This window comes from Ochotona princeps, chromosome 1 (genome assembly GCF_030435755.1).
Source record: "Ochotona princeps isolate mOchPri1 chromosome 1, mOchPri1.hap1, whole genome shotgun sequence".
Taxonomy (NCBI): Eukaryota; Metazoa; Chordata; class Mammalia; order Lagomorpha; family Ochotonidae; genus Ochotona; species Ochotona princeps.
In genome coordinates, this window is record NC_080832.1 from 119,655,775 (window position 1) to 119,671,388 (window position 15,614).

At 39.7% G+C, this 15,614-nt stretch overlaps 1 protein-coding gene across 7 annotated transcripts in view; it reads right to left on the minus strand.

Annotated features, from left to right (window-relative positions):
• CARMIL1 (capping protein regulator and myosin 1 linker 1) overlaps positions 1-15,614 on the minus strand; it is a 323,242-nt gene that overhangs the window by 118,787 nt on the left and 188,841 nt on the right. For all 7 annotated transcript variants that reach the window (XM_058667065.1, XM_058667059.1, XM_058667053.1 and 4 more), the window contains 3 exons: positions 14,355-14,443; positions 12,984-13,078; positions 1,154-1,240 (listed from right to left, as the gene is read on the minus strand). In XM_058667065.1, coding sequence (XP_058523048.1) covers positions 1,154-1,240; positions 12,984-13,078; positions 14,355-14,443 — 271 coding nt within the window. The remainder of the gene's footprint in view (positions 1-1,153; positions 1,241-12,983; positions 13,079-14,354; positions 14,444-15,614) is intronic.

The following is a 15,614-nucleotide window of genomic DNA, read 5'->3' on the forward strand; positions in this document are numbered from 1 at the left end:
CTGCTCCACTCAAGCAGGAAAGACAGAGCATTTATCCAAAAATAAGAGAGTAGTTGATTCTCTTGTAACTCAGGAATAGGAAACACATCTCACTAGACATGATCACAGATGACAACCTATAAAACAAACTGAAGCTCTTCAAGAATATTTGGGATTCGAAGAAACATTCCTCAAGCACCTACAGCAGAAAATGAAGATGCACAAAGGCATGACATGTGCAGAAAAATTTCTAACACTCTTGTGAAAGTACTGCTATGGCAAAATGATAATAGAATTGAAGAAAATTTGCTGAGTACCTAGGGAGGGAAAGAAATCAGAGTAGGAGTCACTGCAGTGGCCTAGCATGCTAAACTTCAGCCTGTTGTACTGGCTGAATTATGGTGAGCACCAGTTCAAATTCCAGCTGCTTCACTTGCATTCCAGCTCTCTGCTGATGGCTTGGAAAACAACGGAGGATAGCCCAAAGCCTTGGGTCCTGCACCTATGTCGGAGATCCAGAAGAAGCTCCTGGCTCCCAGCTTCACACTGGCACACCTCTGGCCACTGCAGCTATTTAGGGAGTGAACCAGTAAGCAGAAAATACCTCTCTCTCCTTCTTTCTGCCTATCTCTGTATAACGTTGATTTTCAAGTAAAATCAATAATCTTTTTTTTTAAAAAAAGATATCATTAGAAAAAGAAGCAGAAAGAGAGGAGGAAGGAGAAAAGAGTTAGAAGAGACATGAGAACAGAAGACAATTTCCAGAGATAAAAGAAGAGAAGAATGAAGTTACAGTGGAGATCTACCACTCAGATCCAACCTTTATCTACAGAGCAGGTAGCCTACCTGCCTGTGGGGAAGTCAACTGTTTTTATCCAAGAATCAAGTGCCTCTAAGGATGCAAGGTCTGAGGCTGGAGGCAGCCAGTTGAGTGATCCTTGACACTATGTTTAGAAAATTCAAGATTACAGGTGTATTTCAAAACTACTCTCTACTCCAAAAACACTTTTGATCATGTAATGCATTACATAATATCTTTATCTTAAATCTCTGAACATAATACATCTATTTTTAAAACCCAGGCACATAACTGAATAACAATGGAACTATTCAAGGCAGCAAGTGTAGCAGAAATATTACAGACACAATGTTAAGTAAATAAGACATACTATACCTTTAGGTGATAATGAGGTTTTGGACAAATTTAAATGTTTTAATCCCTTGGGGAGTTTGGCAAATTGAACACTTAAAGAGGACACACCTAAGAAAGGAAAAAAGAGAATATTAGAATTTCCAAGTTCCAGAAGTAAATCTTATACTGCATGAAAATAAATTATGTTTGATTCTAACAGAAAAGACTGTTTTTCTTTTTAAGTCTCTCATATTTTCTAATTATTTATCATTATGCTGCCTTTTCCTCCATGCTTATCTATGAAGCAGAAGGGAAAGACTGTTTAATTAAGCATAACAGTGTCTGCAACTTCTCTATTACAGATATTTTTCTTCAGGCCAAGTACTACCCTCTCTTCTCTTAGTCCTATTTAACATGCAAATCCTCTCGGAAAGTGTGCTATAATTGTTCCCCCCTTTTCTTTTTAACCCCTGTCTTAATGAGTTGATCTCTCTTCTGAATGAACAGATGCCTGCTATTTAATGACTGTCTAAGACCCAAGCAATATTAACTATTCAGATAATAGCTTCACTTTCAGCATATGGATTCTAATACTTAATTGGCTTACAACTAACAGCCTCAGAGCACCACAGCAGGTTTTAATGTCTTTAAAGGTAGATCTTGGAAAGTGGAATAAATCACTGAGAATTTACAGTCTTTAAATTTTTGATACCCTCTCCGCCTAAAGGGCAGCGTGACAGACTGGAAATGCAACTCCTTCATCCAAGGACTGCAGTGAGCAGAATGTTTTCTGCAAGGAAGTAACACACCTACCAGGTATGCCTTCCCTCCAGGACCACCTCCTGCTGGGGATGAGCTGTCACCCCCCAGGGCCTGGTCTGGGAAAGGATCTTTTGTGTTCCCCCAGACTAATTCTTGACCTTCCCACAGCAACAGGAACGACTGCGGTGGTTGCTTCTCTATTAATTTATCCCAGATTGTTTATAACTCTCAGGAGAATTTACAAGACACACCTATGACCCCTTAGGATATTAAGGTCACAGAACTTGACTTCACTTAGAAATAAGCATTCTCCAACAAGGGTGCATACTGTTGGGAGCTGCTACCTTTTTCCCCACAGGGTTGCACCATCAAAAAAGTTTGAAAATCTGGACTAAACAATAAGCATGTGGGAATTGAACATGCTTATCCATACTGGAAACAGAGGGCAGGTCTGACCGTTGGTTGATGCATGGTTATAAATGGATAACTAACAGCTAAGGTTGGAGGGGGAAACATGTTTTTTTTTATGAAATGTTTTTCAGATTAAAAAAAAAAAAACTTGAAAAAGTTACAGAGGAATAGAGACCTTCCATTTGCTGGTTCACCACTCAAATGGTTGTGCCACAGCTGGAGCTATGCTGGTCCAAGGCTAAAAGCTAGGAGTTTCTTCGAGGTCTCCCACATGGGTGCAGGGGCGCAGCCATTAGAGCCATTCTCCACTGCTTTCCCAGGACATTAACAGGTAGCTAGGTCAGAAGTGGACAGCCAGGACATAAACTGGCACTCATATGGGATGCTGGTGCCACAGGGAGAGGATTAGCCTATTACAGAATGTGCAAGCACTATGTAATTTTTTAAAAACTGAAATGATCTAGGGGCTGGTGTGGTGGTGTAGTAAGTTAGGCCTCAACCTTCTGTGCCAACATTCCATATGGGCACTGGTTCGAGTCCTGGCTGTTAAACTTCAGATCCAGTTCTCTACTAACATGTCTAGAAAAGCAGCAGAGGATACCCCAAGTCCTTGGACTCCTGCAACTACAAGCAAAACCTGGAAAAAGCTCCTGGCTACTGACATGAGATTGGCACAGCTCTGGCGGTTGCAGCCATTAGTAAATCAACCAGCAGATGGAGGCTCATTCTCCCTCTGTCTCTCCTTCTAACTCTGCCTTCCAAATAAAAAAAAAATAAAACTGGATTAATCTAAGAGGCAGAGAGAGAGAGAGTAAAAGAGAGAGAGAGAGAAAGAAACATAGAAATTATAGAAAAGAAAAAAATATAATCACATGAAATGTATTAAATGCTAAAAAAACACATTATGGCTAATCTGAATAATCATCAGATGTTTTCACGAGATTTCTACACATATATACATTCAGAAGAAAAAAATACAAAAGTATGGAAAACAGTACATGCTAGAAGCACAAGCTAAAAGAAATATCAGATTTTTTACAGCTATACCAACAGCTATAGTAAAAGAAGTTAAGCTTTAAGAAGTATTATTAGAGAAAAATAACACATCACATTAACGGTGAACACATAGTTATTCTATAACCATATGCTCTAATTAATACAACCTAGAATACTAGGAAGTAAATCTAAGAGTAACAAAAGGAAAATGGGCATATTAGTTCATACACACACACACACAGAGTTATGCACTGTAGGCTGAACTTTAAATGACAGGTTTCATAACAGTACTATACACCATGCAGCATAGATGAATGCCCAGCAATAACACCCAGGCTTTTTAACTGCACTCTGAGATGTCTGTAAAATGGTGAAATCACCTAAAAATGCATTCCTTAGACTGCACCCCTGTCATTAAGCGAAAGATGACTGTACAGGGTCACACATGAAAAAAAAGATTTTTAAAAAACACACCCTTATCAGTAGCCCATTAAAACAAATAAGCACAATATTACGATATAGACAGTATGGAATATAATGAAAAATCATCTAACTTTTGCATTCAAAACACTAAAATCCATAACTACAGAATATATATGGAAGATCTGTCAAAAGTGTGCTAAAACCTAAAGCATGTCTCAAAAAAATCATTATTCTTTAAGTAACTTATAGAGAATATTCCTTATAGTATTTCTCTGTGACTATTACTATGAAACTAAAAGAAATAATTATGAGGATTAACTTCCAATTATATCTTAAACAATGTGTTTCTAAACAGCAGATGAATTCAAAAAAAGCCTACCTTGAAATTTTGGTGTATAGCTAAAGCTATATTTAAAGAGAAATCAATGGTGGTTCTAAGACTATATAGTAATAATACAGACAAAATTACTTAATTATACAAATCAATATTGTGAAAACAGTAGCAAATTAATTGCCATCCAATATCTACAAATAGAAAGCAAATAATAAAGAAAAAGGCAAGTAATCAATTAAAAGAAAAACACCCCAAAACAAATAGATTTACCAAAGCTGACAGCTCAAAAAGACTAACCTAATTAATAAACCCTAACAATACTAGTTTAAAAAAAATGAATAAACGACAAAGGGCAGGAAGGAAGCAGGGACAGGGGTACAAGTTATCAAAATCAGAAACAAAAAAACAATATTAGCATAGGTTCCCAGAGACAATATTTTGGATGTAACTAAAGTGCATAGAAAACTCTAAGTCAAACAACTAACATTTTAGAAGAAATGGACATGTTCCCTATGAAAAAAATACAACTGACCAAAGCTAATGCAGCAAGAAGTAATCTCAACAACACACATAAAGTTTGGTGAACAATACATCATATACACAAAGGTAGTTCAATTAAGGCTATAGTGAAGCTGAAAACTCCCTATGAGCTAACAATATCAAAGATGTCCAAACAGTGTAGTGTAATATATTACTCATGCACTTATGTGATGTTGTTGTAGACACAACTACTGTACCTCTGGTTGCATTAAAGTATAGCACACTCAATTATTCACAGTGTGTAACAGTGGATGACCATAGTAAAAATCGTGTTACTGGGTTTTTTTTAACTAAAGCATCCTTTTTGTCACTGTTTTACAGTATACTCCCATGCTCACTACAATTCTTCACTGTATCATTCTCTCTCATGCCAGATTTTGTCTTGGGTTGTTTTATCCCTGGCTCTAGAGGTAATAGACTGTAGCATGCATACAAGTAGTCCGCTCCCAATGCAACACGCTATGCTTGAGAAAGCAGAAGCAGATGGTCCAAGTGATTAGGCCCATCACCCACTTGGAAGACTGCAATAGAGTTCTAGGATCCTGGCTACCGTCTGGGACAGACCTAGCCATTGAAGCCATATGGGGAGTGAATCAACACAGGGCAGATATCTCTCTCTCTCCCTTTCTCCTCTCTCTCTCTCTTTCTCATTCTATTTTTCAAATAAATACTTTAAAAACGGGAAGTTTAAGAGAAAATGGAATTAAAACATAAGTATATTTGGGTACCAAAAAACTGAAACTCAAACATAGGATTTTCTTTTCACACTATGTATTCTCCATGAACTTTTGTGAAGACCCCCTCATACAGACACCAAAACTGATAAGCCTTAAACAATGATACTCTTAAATTAGAGCAAAAATCATACAATAAAATAGTACCATGCCCAATGCTAAAGGTAAGCAGGAAAATGGGTAAATACAGACATAGGCAAAGGTTAACTATATAAAGTATTTTTTTAGGGGTAATTTAACTCACCACCTGCAAGGACTGGCTCCCATGTAAGTAAGCAGAGTGCCTGTTGCTCCACTTCCAAACCAGCTCTGTTAATGTAACCTGGGAAAGCAGTGAAATATGGTCCAAATGCTTACACCCCTGTACCACGTGGGAGACCCAGATGAACCTTCTGGCTCCTGGCACTGCCCAGGATCAAACCTGGCTACTGCAACTATTTGAGGTGTGAGCCAATATACAGATTTTTTTTTTTCTCTCTCTCCCCTAAACCCCTCTGTGTGTTCCCTTCCTTATCTCTCCATAACTTATCCTTTCAAATAAATAAATAAACCTTTCTTTTGGGAAAAAAAAGCATTCTTTAAAATCAAATTCCAGATAAGCATTTTAATGGCTATTTACGATAATATTTATCTAGGTCTGGCATGGTAGCCTCATGGCTAAATCCTTGCCTTGTATATGACAGGATTCCATCTGGGCACCAGTTCATTTCCCAGCAGCCCCACTGCCCATCCAGCTCCCTGCTTGTGGCCTGGGAAAGCAGTCAAGGACAGCCCAATGTCTTGGGACCCTGCATCCACGTGGGAGGCCCAGAAGAAGCTCCTGGCTCCTGGTTTCAGATAGGCACAGCTCCAGTCGTTGTTGGTGACTTGGGGAGTGAACCAGTGGGTCAAAAATCGTTCTCCTGTCTCTCCTTGTCTGTAAATCTGGCTTTCCAATTAAAAAAAAAAAAACCCTCTGTTAAAAAAAATATATATTTGGCATGGTAGGTGGCCTAGTGGCTAAAGTCCTCACCTTGAACGCCCCGGGATCCCATATGGGCGCCGGTTCTAATCCCGACAGCTCCACTTCCCATCCAGCTCCCTGCTTGTGGCCTGGGAAAGCAGTCGAGGACGGCCCAATGCCTTGGAACACTGCACCCACGTGGGAGACCTGGAAGAGGTTCCAGGTTCCCGGCATTGGATCGGCGCAGCACTGACCATTGAGCTGACTTGGGGAGTGAATCATCAGACAGAAGATCTTCCTCTCTGTCTCTCCTCCTCTCTGTATATCTGACTTTGTAATAAAATAAATATAAATCTTTTAAAAAAATACATATTATATATATATTTTAACTAAAATGTTTTATACAATACAATATAAAATTCTAAGTCTTGGTGATATAAGATCAAGCCACAAAGTTCCTATAAAAGAATGCAAACATATATTTTCTTGGTGAAATGTTTTAATTAGCTAGCCATCCACAAGGCAAAATATAATATATTCGCTTTTTAAAGAAACTTAAATACAAATATAAAAGAGGCATGACTGCTGAGTTAGCATTACTCATTGAAATGAAAGACAAAAATTTATGAAATTTTCTCTCTCTCCAGAGTAAGTTCTAAGTTGTTAGCGTACAGCCTAACGAGTTCATTTTAAAACCAATTGAAATAGAGTAACCATTTATATTTTTAAGTGGTGTATTTTTATTTCTAGAATACAACTGTAAGATACCTTCATAAACATCTCACAATCAATTTTACATATATTCTTTAGGAATATATGTAATTACATGAAACTCTATTACCAGTTACATCTGATTCTAGGACCTAAGGACATTTTCTCCATCTCTCCAAGTATCCACCTGCTAACCAGAAACAATCATGGCATTCAACTTGTGTCACTGAGATAATGCATAAAAACCTTTACTGCTCAGTGTTAATGTTCTTATAAAATTACCAGGCATCATACAAGGGAACCTTGAGAAAGTGTACACACCCTCCTTCAAAACAGGCTCATCAGCTCAGGTTTTGCAGGATCTATAATCTTAGTGTTTAACAGGACAGAGAGGGTCTCAGTTGAGCCCGCCCTAGGACACAAACATAGATTCTCCCTCATGAAGGTTTCCTCCCCAACAAAGAAATCAAAAAACAAAGATGTCAAAAACCAACACGCAGCATAAACATAGGTTTAGGAAATTATGAAAATATCAGCTTATTCTGGGTTACATGACAATTCCAAAGAAGATACTATTTCGTATCTATCATCTAGATGCCTAAAATCTTTAAAGATGAAGGTAATTATTAAAAAAAAATTTTTGGCACACTATCAAATAAGCCAAGATTTCCTAAATAGTATGCCCAAAATTGTTTCCTTCTAGTTCTGAAAAAAAAAAAAATCCAGCTAATCAAATAAATAATCACAAACTACAAAATGAGACACTGACAGAAAGATGGGTCAAGAAATCCTAGTTTGGGAACTGATCTGTGGGTTTTAGATACTGCTCTTCAGCACGGCCCAAAGCATGTTATCCCACAACCAGCTTACTCATCCAAAACAAGGGAATAACAACACAAAATCATTTGTGCAGTGGGACTTCACAGGGCCTTTGATGAATCCAATGAGGCAGTGAAAGCTGACTTAAACAGTACGTCACAGGCCATGATTATCCTTTCTGTGTACTATCTCCTTGAAGAACATTTTTGCTTGACAGATACTAGCTGTTTTAAAGATGAGCCAAAGGTTGCCTAGATAATGCACTCTGACATTTTACATTCTATTCCATTCCTTTTTGGTTTTTAAATGGATGTCAAGAAGTATCAAATTGACTTCATGGCCTGTTAATGGGTTTTGATCCACAGCTTGAAAAAACACAGGGTTAACAAAGGCCAAGAGCCAACTGGGGCGAGGCTGGGCTTTGCAACCACAATAAGGACAACTGGAAAGTGTAATGGGGCATTTAGGGGCATGGTCTAGTCATCTGCTGGCATAGTTCTTGCAGAAAGAGCAATATAGCATTTGAAGCATTATTTATAAACTCTACATCTTGTTTGTCAAATCATACTTTAGCCTTTTTCACCACAAGCCAGAAGACAGCAGGTCTCTTTAATGCATAAGTCTAACCAAGAGATTGTGCCATAAATAACAGGGATTTGCTGCATCAACAATCACACCACAAAGCAAGGAGCCAAACTTTCTAAGAATTTCCAAATGAATCCTTAAGTGGATGGTTTAGTGCAAGACCAAATTCTACTTCGGGTTTAAATACCTCAGAATTCTGAACTACTACCCTGCAAAGACCCTGCCTGTGTTTCCTCTAAACAAACCTCCTTGGTATGGTTTCTTTTGAATACTACACAATTTCAAAAATCACTCCACTCCCATCTCTATGGTTTCTGAGCATAAAACACTACAATAAAAAGTTCAGAAGCTACTAGTTGTTTCTCTAGATTGAAATTTCAATAAATACTCTTCCGACAAGTAGGCTAGTCACGGAGTTTCTATCCATGAACAGAAAAGCGATGCATCATCTAAGAGCCGGTAAAACATTGTATTCAGAAGCCTCAGCCCCAAGGAGGAAGACAGGGGGGAGATTCGGGCATGGGAAATTACCTATGCTCACCAGCAAACACAGCAATCAGTCACTCCAGGAGGAGTGGGAATGAGAAATGTCTTTCCTTGAACATATTTCAAGAGTGTCAAAACATAGGGTCTGTGAGCACAAACCTCCCTGAAGAGTGAGTTGGAGCACACTTGAAGCTACTGAAAGTGTCTTCAGAATGATTCACACCTCAGTGAACGGCTGCAGGGAGATGCCAAAACACAGCCTCAGGTCTCATCGGAAGGAAGTGTGGAAGATGAAGGTGGAGAATTCTCAACAACACAGTTTCCACAGATTTCACTCTGATTTTCAAATGCAGTGTTTTAAAAACTAGCCAAGTGAGTTAAGAGGAAACTAAATCAAACTCAATACGAAAAGAGCACTTATAAAATTATGGAGAAGATCTCATATACTGTATTATTGTTTCTTCAGCAGGGTGAGGAAAGAGGGGGTAAAATAAGAAGAAACATGCGACAAGGAAAGACATCAGGAAGAAACGTCCACATTTACATATAATATGGGCAGGATACAGTTGGTTTGATATCATTGCCATTTGAACCAAAGGGTTATTATAGCAGCTCAGATGAGGATCTGATTTGTCCATCGAGGCTGCATCTCTCAAGCACAAGAGGTTCAAAACGAGACAGCAATGAAAGCTCTTGGCCCCAGCCGTCCCTTCACTCTTCACCCCTAGCCTCACAGAGACAACAGTGGTCTTAGCAATCTGATTTCTGTCTCTCAACCTCTTGAAGTTTGTCTACTTGCAGCATGTGCCATAATCTTCGTCCCTTTTGCTGACGGGAAGCATTCTACTGCACAGCTAAATCACACTGTATCGATCCACTCGTGACAGCCATTTGGTTGCTTCTTCTTTCAGATGACTATCAGTAACACTGCTATAAACATTTGTTCGCAGATCTTTGTGTGATATATATCTCGTTTCTCCTTTAGATGACACCTAGGAGCAGATTCACTGGATTACCTGACCAACCTGTATTTAAGACACTGCCTACTTTGTTTTGCAGTGACAGTACAACTTTACACTCTCTCACCAGCAATGGAAGACTTTCTTCTCCTCCCATCCTCTACAACCTCTTGCTTTGATGACTGTCCTACTCAAAGCAGTGAAATGATTACTGCATGTGACTCTCATTTGCATTTCCCTATTGCTAAAGGAGGGTCCCCTTGCTGATGGCCCCAAGCTCAAGATTTCACCTCTTACTGGGCCTGCTGGTGACAATGGCAACCTCCTACTGATGATGCCCACCAGGAATGATGATCCATTCCCTCCCCACCTTGAAAGCACAACCAAAACAGCTCCCCTGTCTAAACTGGGTGATCTGCCCAATTTCCGTGATATGATACTCACCCCTTTGTAACATTTGACTAAGAGAACACTTGCTTTTCCTATAAGAATTATTACATTCCAGAGAAACCCCAAGACTTCGCATCCACCGTTCCTGGCTTCCGCTCATTCTATTAGGGTGCCTCTCAGGAGATCTACTTTCCTAATTTTATCCCAAACTTTAAGCTCACTACATGAGACTCTGTAAAGTCATCTGCAAGATTTTTGCTTGAACATCCCATGGGCATCTTTTCCAACACACAACAGGGCCTCCATCAGAAATAAAAAGCAGAACTGAAAATCTGCATCAGTACCATCAGCTCAGATGAATAATTAATCCTCATCAAATATATAACATTGACAGATGAAAGGCCATGACACAACAAAGCTGCAAAATACCTGCAATAGAAATTAAAAACAAAATATGCCCTCTAGAGATAACGCGATTCCTTTCCAAGCCCCATCTATCTGAATTCACACTGTCAAGTTTCCCTTTCTGAATCTTACTGACTCCTCCATCTCTCCAAGGAAGTAATCTTAAAGGAAATTTTTTTGCCTCACCATGAACTCTATGACTTCAGTCTCCCTTGCCTCATACTGAAAGTGTGTTACATACGAAAAAGTACTTGCAAGGGGCAGAATTCCAAGATGGCCATCACCAGTGCCACTCTGGGTATCTACATGGTATGTGATTCCCCCCAGCACGTGGGAGACTGGTGATTATCACGGGGCAGCAGCTGTGATGGCTGATGTGTTGACTGGTGGCCCTGCCCAGCCTGCCCAGCCGTGGAGTGGTTTACGAGAAGCTAAATCATCACAGAGACGATGTTATGGTCTGGATGTTGAAAATCCCCCAAAGATCTACATGTCAAACTCTTGTCACCTGGGAAGCAGTGCAACCTGTAGGAAAAGGAATCTGGCAGGAGGTCTCTAAGTCACAAGAAGTACTGCCTTCAGAAGGTACTGTGGAGTCTGGTTTCTCTCTCTCTTTCTGTCTCTCTTTCCATCTGCTTCCCTCCCTCGTTCCCTCTCTCCCTCCCTCTCTTTTTGCTTCTTGCTCAAAATGTGACTGCTCCAACTCAAGCTCCCACAATGGCCACGCACTGCCACCACCAATGGCCAATTTGATGAAGCCTGGCTGAGCTGAGACTTCAACCCTCCAATACTGGAGCTAAATAGACCTCCTTATTTCATGTGTAGTATAACTCAGATATACTGTGGTAGTGATACAACACAAAGTAACACAGATGTGCTATAGCTGCCTAGAAAACAAATCAACATAGGGTGAGAGGAGTGTGCCATGTGGCAATGATCCCCCTGCAGCTACCAAAAACAGGAACCTCAGTCCTACAGGAGATTACTCTGCCAACAATCAGTAAACTATAGGAGGACTTCACTAACAAACACTTTTAAAATCATGTATAGGATCCTGAACAATAGCCTCATGGCTAAATCCTCGCCCTGCATCACCAGGATCCCATATAGGCACTAGTTGGTGTCCTGGCTGTCCCACTTCCCATTCAGCTCCCTCGGAAAGCAGTAGAGGATGGCACAAAGTCTTAAAACTCTGAACCCACATGAAAGACTCTCCCCCCCCCCAAAAAAAAAAACTCACACAAAACTTCTGGCTCCTGGATTCAAATCAGCTCATCTCTGGCCATTGCAGCCACTTGGGCAGTGAATGAGCAGACAAAAGATCTTTCCTCTATATCTCTTTCTCTCTATAAATCTGCCTTTCCAATAAAAACAAATAAATCTTCAAAAAATCATGTTTAGATGGGGTCTTCAAACACTGCATGGAAAAATGCATATTATGAAAATGACCAGCATTGTGGCATAGCAAGTAAAGCTGCTGCCACAATGCAAAAATCCTATATGGGTACTGGTTCAAGTCCCCACTGCTCTGCTTTCAATATATCTCCCTGCTACATCATGGGAAAAGTAGCAGAAGATGGTCCAAGTACTTGGGTCCCTGGATCTACATAGAAGACCTAGCTCAACCTTCTGGCTCCTGGCTTTGGCCTATTATTGCTATAAGTGGAGTGAACCAGCAAATGAAAGAGCTCTCTCTCTACTTCTACCTTTCAAATAAATACATAAAACTTTTTTTTCCAATTTTAAATATAGGTTTATTTATGACATTGCATTTTCCACTTAGATACAGTGCCTATCAAGAGCAGTGTTATTTCCTTTCCTTGTACACGTGTTTCATTTTCAAGTACTGAGAATGCCCAGTAATTTACTATAGTAGCCAAACTTTAAAATAGCCAGAATTTGCTACAAATTTGGGTCCTTCCATCTTTTATTGTGTGGAGCAATGCTGCATCTTCCCTGGTGTTGGCTTAATCCACCTCATCAATGGTGGGCCTACACCAGCTGAAGCAGCGCCCCCACCAGGGAAGCCCCCAGGTATACAGCTTGGTGATCATTTTTCTCAAAAAACAAAGATCTCAAAAATTTTTTGCAGAAAAAAAAGGTTATAATTCCATTCTTCTACAAACTGTTAGAAGTATCCTTATAGATAATATTTGTAAAATAATACTCTGTTCCTTATATCATTCCCAAAACACATTCATCAGATAACCCATTAGCATGAAGAAGATGGATAAACTAGAAGCTGCAAGAGCTGTAACAGCATTTATAACAGAATTTCAACTTGGGTTGGCACTCCTTCCGAGGCCTGGTTAACTTGGAGCCCTCCAACCCTCCCACAGGCCTGGTTTCAACAGTGATGGGACGCGCACAGCACCTCTATCCTCCAGTGCGTTGCCAGCAAGGTTAATCGTGTGGAGTCCTGAGTTGGGATTATGAGCGAGCGCACTGGCCAGTTTTTGTGCAAAATCTCTGCAAGGAAACAAAACAAACAACTAAGATGCAAACACTGTACAGACACAACAGGTCAAAGTTTAAACATAAAGCATTTCAAGGTTTAAAATGGGTAAAATCTAAAAAACAACCCCCCCAAAACCTCTCATTACAGTAACCTATATACATAATTAAATATAGCATTAATAAAGAATTTTAAAAGCCACAGCCAAAAATGCTAAATTGACCAAAAGCAAAAGTAAAATATACAATTGTCACTTAAAGATACATTAGTATACCACATTAATAAGACTACTTGGTGAATCCATAATTTAGGAAAAAAATGGATAAAATTGGTTTCTCATGAAAATTTCAGTGGGCTATTGATTGTACTTTAGCTTTCATTTTACACACTACTTATGAATGTAAAACTGATTACTCTATTTAATTCAAAGGCTTCAAGTGCTAGCACTAGATTTTGCAAAAATCCAAATCATTATTTTACTATACTTGAAATAACACACTGAAAACATTCTATGGTTCAAAATATCAATGCAGCTCACTGCTAACAATAAAGCTCAATTTAGGGACTACCAACAATTTAGGAAAAGATCACATAAATGTTAAGTCAGAAAGCAATCCAAAAAAAAAAAAAAGGGGGGGGGGGGGGGACTCGGCAGCGTGGCCTAGTGGCTAAGGTCCTCGCCTTGATACCATATGGCCGCTGGTTCTAATCCTGGCAGCTCCACTTCCTCTCTATCTCTCCTCCTCTCAGTATATCTGACTTTGTAATAAAAATAAAATAAATAAATAAATAAATAAATAAATAAATAAATAAATAAATAGATATTTTATTCCTACAACTCCCAGTAACAATAAATAATGCAAGCATCTAAGCATAAAGGGCACATGTTTAAATTCTCCTCTCTTTCTCTATGTATTTTATGTAGCCTCACAACTTTAATTCCATGAGGTAGGTACTACTACGGCCTCCACTTTAAACACAAAGAGACCAAGCAACAAAAAACTTAAGCAACTTGGCCAAGCTTATGAGGCATCTGACTCAAAGGCTCATACTCCTGAGCACGACACCATTTTCACAGCCTCAAAAAAAATATTAAGTGACACAATAACAACAACAAAAAGCCATCAAATCCTTCTCCTTGCTCATAAGAATGGGGAAATGGGGGATTTTTTTTTAAGGGAAAACACTGTACGTACTCCATAGAAAAGTAGTCCAAGTTATTTTTGTAAGTAAGCACCAATGGCAAAAAATTTTAAAGCACCAGGTCCATATATTCAGGAAAACACTCACGTTCTAAGTCCAGCATTTTCCAACACCAATTCTTCCAGTCGATTGGATCTACTCACCACCCTAAGGATCTGTTCGCAGACATCCGCAGACTGTAACAAAAAACAACCTTTGACCGTTCCACAAGTCTAAAACACTTCCTTTTAATGTTATAAATCTATGGAATGCAAAGTTTTAACTAAACATAACATTTATCCACACGTATATTCACGCAACAGACTCCTAAGCACCATCATAATGAAGATCCTGAAAGTATAGCAACGTACAGGACAAAATCCCTGATTTCAGAGTGCATCAGCCTGGGACAGGCTGGCACTTCTAACACCTGCATCCTTTACCAGAGTGCTGGCTGAGTCCCAGTCACTTTACTTTTGCTTCAGCCTGCTACTGACACAGAAGTACCTGGGAGACAATAGAGGGTGGCTCAAAGTGTTTGGGCTCCTGCCATCTCATGTATGACAAACAAAAGAGGAGTTCCAGACTCCTGGCTTCACCTGGACCACCCCCGGCTGTTGTGGGCACTTAGGAAATAAACCAATGGACAGAAGATCTGTGTGTGTGTGTGTGTATGTGTGTGTGTGTGTGTGTGTGTGTGTGTGTGTTGTGGGCACTTAGGCACTTAGGAAATAAGCCAATGGATAGAAGATCTGTGTGTGTGTGTGTGTGTGTGTGTGTGTGTGTGTGTGTTGTGGGCACTTAGGAAATAAGCCAATGGATAGAAGATCTGTGTGTGTGTGTGTGTGTGTTGTGGGCACTTAGGCACTTAGGAAATAAGCCAATGGATAGAAGATCTGTGTGTGTGTGTGTGTGTGTGTGTGTGTGTGTGTTGTGGGCACTTAGGCACTTAGGAAATAAGCCAATGGATAGAAGATCTGTGTGTGTGTGTGTGTGTGTATGTGTGTATGTGTGTGTGTGTGTGTGTGTGTGTGTGTGTTGTGGGCACTTAGGCACTTAGGAAATAAGCCAATGGATAGAAGATCTGTGTGTGTGTGTGTGTGTGTGTGTGTGTGTTGTGGGCACTTAGGAAATAAGCCAATGGATAGAAGATCTGTGTGTGCTGAAAGTGCACATGCACACGCACTTCACTGTCACTCTGCCTTTCAAATGCATGAGGAAAAAAAAAAAGAAAAACATAGAAAACAATGTGCCACCCAGTAGGGGGGAAAAGACAAAAACAATGCTAATGTTTGAGACTGTTCCACCCAGATCCAGATTCCTGTTGAAAACCTGATCAACAATGTGATACTATTAACAGGTGAGGTC